We start from the raw sequence: 1,846 nt of genomic DNA, 5'->3' as shown, positions 1-1,846 counted from the left end.
CAGCGAGCCATCGGCGACGGCTTCGGCGGGGGCGGCCGCGGCGCCCGCGGAGGAGGAAGCGGCGCGAGCCCTGGCGTCCATCGAGGCCACGAGCGAGCCGCCGGCGACGGACCACTCCGCGTCCACGACCTTGGCGGTGGCCTGGGTCGTCTGCTCGACGGCCTCGGCGACGACGGCCTGGGTCGCCTTCAGGCGCCGCAGGCGGTCCTGGGTCTCCTTGACGCCGCGCTCCAGGTCCTCCATCGAGCCGCCGTCGAGGGCCTTGGCGGCGAAGCCCGCCGTCGACGCGAAGTCCGTCGCTGAGTCGACGCGAAGTGGCCCGACGCCGAGCGACTCGAAGCGGCCCATCGAATCGCCGACGGCCCTGGCGGGGGCGGCCTTGGCCTTGGCGGGGGCGGCCTCGACGGCGCCCGCCGCCTGTCGGTGCTCGTCGACCCTCGCGGCGAGCCAGTCGGGCGCGGACGAGCCGCCCGCGGCCTTGGCGGACGTGTCCTTGCCGACGAAGCCCGCCTCCGGCGCGAAGTGGCCCATCGAGCCGCCGCCGCCGGCCTCATAGATGGGCACGTCGGAGCGACCGTGGGAAGCGCTCGGGCGCTGGGTGTTTGGCGTCCGCTTGGCTAATGATCTGAGGTACGCGCTCTCGAACGCGGTCGAGAGCGATGACAGGAGCGCTGCGACGACGAGTTTCATGGCGCGCCTGGGGGCGTTTGAAGGCGCCCCGACCGTGACGAATGCGCTTGACGAGGATGCGCGAATTCGATATTCTGCAGCAAGACAGTTTGGACCTCAATCGCCAGCACCTTGTTCAACAATTCCGTGTTGAAGTCGTGTGGCAAAAAAACACGCCCTCTACAAAATCGCCCCCGGCACGTCCTCGGCGACCCAGGCCTGGACCTTGGCCCAGTCGGCGTCGTCGAAGCCGCGGTACGCGCCGTCGAAGAGGTCCCGGAGCGTCGTCGCGTTCCCCGCGGAGAAGCGGCAGGGCGCGTCGTAGTCCGCGTCCTCGCGCGCTTCGCCGGCCGCGAGGCAGGCCGCGTGGTCGCCGAGGCGGTCCGCGAGGCGGGCGCCCGCGAAGAATCGAAGGTACGTGGCCTTGTTCTGCCGCTTCGCGTAGGCGTCGATGGCCTGGTAGTCGCCCGTCGGAGACAGCGCGTTCGGCCCCGTCGCGAGCTCCGCGCGCAGGACGCTGTCGAGCTGCGCGGCGACGTCGGCGTGCGCCTGCAAAACGTCGTGGAGCTCGCGCGGGTCGGCGTCGACGTCGTAGAGCTTCGACTCGTAGCCCGAAAAGGCCTCGAGGGTGCGGCCGTAGGTGACGTACTTCCAGGTGCCGCTCCGGATCATGAAGGCCGCCGTCGGCGACATGTTCGAGTGGTACTGGGAGATCACGGACGCGTGGCGCTCCTTTCGAAGCAGCGATTTCCCGCCCAGCTCGACGCCCGGCAGCGGCTTCTGGGGATTCGGCGCGCCGAGGAAGTCCATCATCGTCGGAAAGATGTCCAGGAGCGTCGCCAGCCCCGTCTCCACGGACCCGCGCTTCAGCCCCGCCGGCAGCGCGCCGCCGCCTAAAATCAGCGGCACGCGCGCCGACGCCTCGTACATGGAATTCTTCCAGACCTGGCGGTGCTCCATGTTCATCTCGCCGTGGTCGCTCGTGAAGACGACGAGCGCGTCGTCCCAGAAGCCCCGAGCCTTGGCGACGTCGCCGACGCGGCCCAGCAAGAAGTCGGCCTCGGCGCACATGGCGTAGTACGTCCGCTGCACCTTGGCGACGTCGTCGTCGGAGAAGCGGCCCGCGACGGCCTTGGACGAGCTCTCGTAGGCGTCGTAGGGGTGCATGTCGTCGACG

At 70.0% G+C, this 1,846-nt stretch overlaps 1 protein-coding gene across 1 annotated transcript in view; it reads right to left on the bottom strand.

Annotated features, from left to right (window-relative positions):
* Window positions 1–112: 112 nt before the first annotated feature.
* AURANDRAFT_68604 (hypothetical protein) overlaps window positions 113–1,846 on the bottom strand; it is a gene marked incomplete at both ends in the record, with an annotated part of 10,485 nt that continues 8,751 nt past the window's right edge. The window contains 2 exons of the mRNA XM_009044310.1: window positions 113–549; window positions 871–1,800. Of these exons, the coding sequence (XP_009042558.1) occupies window positions 113–549; window positions 871–1,800 (1,367 nt within the window). The remainder of the gene's footprint in view (window positions 550–870; window positions 1,801–1,846) is intronic.

The sequence above is a fragment of the Aureococcus anophagefferens genome (assembly GCF_000186865.1).
Source record: "Aureococcus anophagefferens unplaced genomic scaffold AURANscaffold_242, whole genome shotgun sequence".
Classification (NCBI taxonomy): domain Eukaryota; class Pelagophyceae; order Pelagomonadales; family Pelagomonadaceae; genus Aureococcus; species Aureococcus anophagefferens.
This window is presented reverse-complemented; position numbering and strand designations above follow the sequence as displayed.